At 36.9% G+C, this 2,500-nt stretch overlaps 2 protein-coding genes across 4 annotated transcripts in view; one reads left to right on the top strand and one right to left on the bottom strand.

Moving 5' to 3' along the window:
- The window catches only part of LOC122251363 (uncharacterized), a 1,280-nt gene extending 963 nt beyond the window's left edge, over positions 1 to 317 (top strand). The window contains exon 3 of the mRNA XM_043013255.2: positions 1 to 317. This exon is cut by the window's left edge and continues 47 nt beyond it. Coding sequence (XP_042869189.1) covers positions 1 to 74 — 74 coding nt within the window. The 3' untranslated portion in view covers positions 75 to 317.
- Positions 318 to 2,170: 1,853 nt separating this feature from the next.
- LOC122251364 (uncharacterized) overlaps positions 2,171 to 2,500 on the bottom strand; it is an 8,700-nt gene continuing 8,370 nt past the window's right edge. For all 3 annotated transcript variants that reach the window (XM_043013258.2, XM_043013257.2, XM_043013256.2), the window contains exon 3: positions 2,171 to 2,500. This exon is cut by the window's right edge and continues 146 nt beyond it. The gene's annotated coding sequence lies outside the window, so the exon portion shown is untranslated.

The raw sequence follows: 2,500 nt of genomic DNA, 5'->3' as shown, positions 1-2,500 counted from the left end.
CCATCCTGAAGTACGAAGGAGTGGAGAACAACAACGTCGAGCAATCCAGGCAAAGCAAGGTCCTCCAGCATTAATCAATAGCTACCCCTAAAATCTGTTTGAGAAAATGGATTACGAGAGAGAACGTAAAATGGGAGACTTATGTATTTTTGTGTTGACTTCACGTACTACTTTTGGGGGAGTTGTGGATGTTTCATAGGCTATAATTTGCTGGTCAAAGGTGCCTATGATGGAGTTGAATTCCGCGGCCATTTATATATTTTTTATTTATTGATTACTGATGTAAGTCGTTGTTATATGAATAAACGAAGTAATTATATGATGGTATTTATTTCCACTGAAACACACACACACTCTCTTTCTCTTTCTTCTCGTCTTGAATTTCAATTATTTTTCCTCTTAAAATTCTCTCTCTCTCTCTCTTTCTTTTTCATTTCGTCTTTTATTTCATATGATCTTCCTATCGCAATCTCTCTCCCTCTCTCTTTCTATCTCTCTTTTATTTTTTCACTTCCACTCTCTCTCTCTCTCTCTGTTTCTCCCTCCCCCCCTCTCTCTGTCTTTCTCTCTCTCTCTCCGACTAGTGACTGTCCACAGTGACTTAAGGCCACTTTCAAAAACTTAAAGATTCCGAAAGCACATATTGATAAGGTTAATGTTTGGGGAGGATGCTGGGACAATTTCCAAAGGATGGCCTATGCACATAGTCATATGCTGGGCGTAAATCAATGAGTACGTAGAAGCTGTATTTGTTGAATTCTCTGTATTCTATTCCAGTGTTTGCCTTCGGATGGTTGTTTTTTAGGTTTGAAACCCTGCATAGTACACAGCTTACGACCAGCATTATGGCCGGAGTCACAATCTGCTCCTTCGAACAAGTGAGCATCTAGAAGAGAAGTTTTAAATCTGCGCTTGACAAGAATGAGATTATATTGGCTGATGGTATGACCGTTTTGGGTTGGCCGCATCCCCATGTGGGTATACCTGTGAGGGAATGTTATGCCACAAATACTCAGGTTGTGCTGGAGGGCGAAAGATGCAACGCGCATTCCATTGTCGTTACGTGTTTCGTGAATACTATTCCTTCCGATGACTCCTTGGAAGTTATAGACTTCGTTTCTCTCTTTTGCGTTGTAGTCACCTATCATTATCAACACATCACGCCCAGGGACTGCTCTTAGCACCTCTTAGACTTGGCCATATCAAACATTCTTCACTGCATGTTAAGGATCTTCAGCCGGGACATGTTATAAGAGTATTTTATATTTGAACTATCGAGGATTAAGGCGGATTTTTGCTATCCGGTTGTTTATATCTTCGCATTCTTCGATTCTTCTATGTGCTTCCCCCTCTCTCACTCTCTTTCTCTCTCAATCTATCTCTCTCTGTCTGTCTCTCACTCTCTCTCTCTCTCTCTCTCTCTCTCTCACTCTCTCTCTCTCTCTCTCTCTCTCTTTCTTTCTCTCTCCGTTTGCCAGCCTGTGTCACTTCGTTAGTTCTCACCCTCTCAATTAAATCATATAATCATAACTTTTGTGGTATAAGTTCCCTGCAATAACTCTTGAGTAAGAAATACATGTTATATATTTTCTGCAGCCATGAACAAATATCCCTGAAAACAAAACTTATTTGTCTTAACGCTGGGGAAAATTGTGATTCCAGAAGTCATATAAGTACAGTTGAAGACAGTTCAAAGAGAGCAATGTACATGATTTTCTATTAGTAAACAAAGATGTGCTCTGTATTTTTTTCTTTCTTTCTTTTTGTCGCTCTTGCAGTTTTTTAGCGGATCAAATTGCAGGAAGAATGAATTGCCGATGTTTTCCACTGATTCACTAATTCTTATACTTTTGAAAGCGTTTTTAGTGTCAGATAGATCTTATATTATACTCGCGCCCTTACCCGTAATCTGTCTATATACCTGTCTGTTTATATTTATCTCTCTATCTCTCTATTCATTTGTCTATTAGTCCAAATATTAATAAACCAATCAGTCTGTCCATCTATATGAATATTGTAAATAAGTACATACTTAAAAAAAAACAAAAAAAAAAAAAAAACAAGGGAAAAAACAACAACAACAATTTCGTGTGAGGAGAGATAATATGCATAATATTTCAATTGGTGATTGTACAACTTCTCATTTTATACAGGATATTTAAATGAAAAAAAAGATCAAGCATCTTTTATTTTAGCAGCATAACAGTGTGCAATAAATACAATAAATAATTTGAATAAATATTATATACATAATGAACGTCGTAGAAGGTTATATAATTCTACTGAATGTAAATAGCCTTTAAGTGTGTATGTGAAAGCATGTGCCAGCAAAACTCTACATGTATGTATGTAATATGAATGTACGCACCAATGCATGTACGTACAAATCTATGAAATAAAAACATGAATACTTATCTATATGTACATGTATTAATGTGCGTGCAGGCTAAGTATGCAACCATATGCATGAGAGCGTGTATCAGAATTCCTTTTCAAACAT

This window comes from Penaeus japonicus, unplaced genomic scaffold (assembly GCF_977035675.1).
Source record: "Penaeus japonicus unplaced genomic scaffold, GWHDUDI00000001_assembly GWHDUDI00000030, whole genome shotgun sequence".
NCBI lineage: Eukaryota > Metazoa > Arthropoda > Malacostraca > Decapoda > Penaeidae > Penaeus > Penaeus japonicus.
Note: the sequence above shows the minus strand (reverse complement) of the source record. Positions and strands in the feature narration are given on the sequence as shown.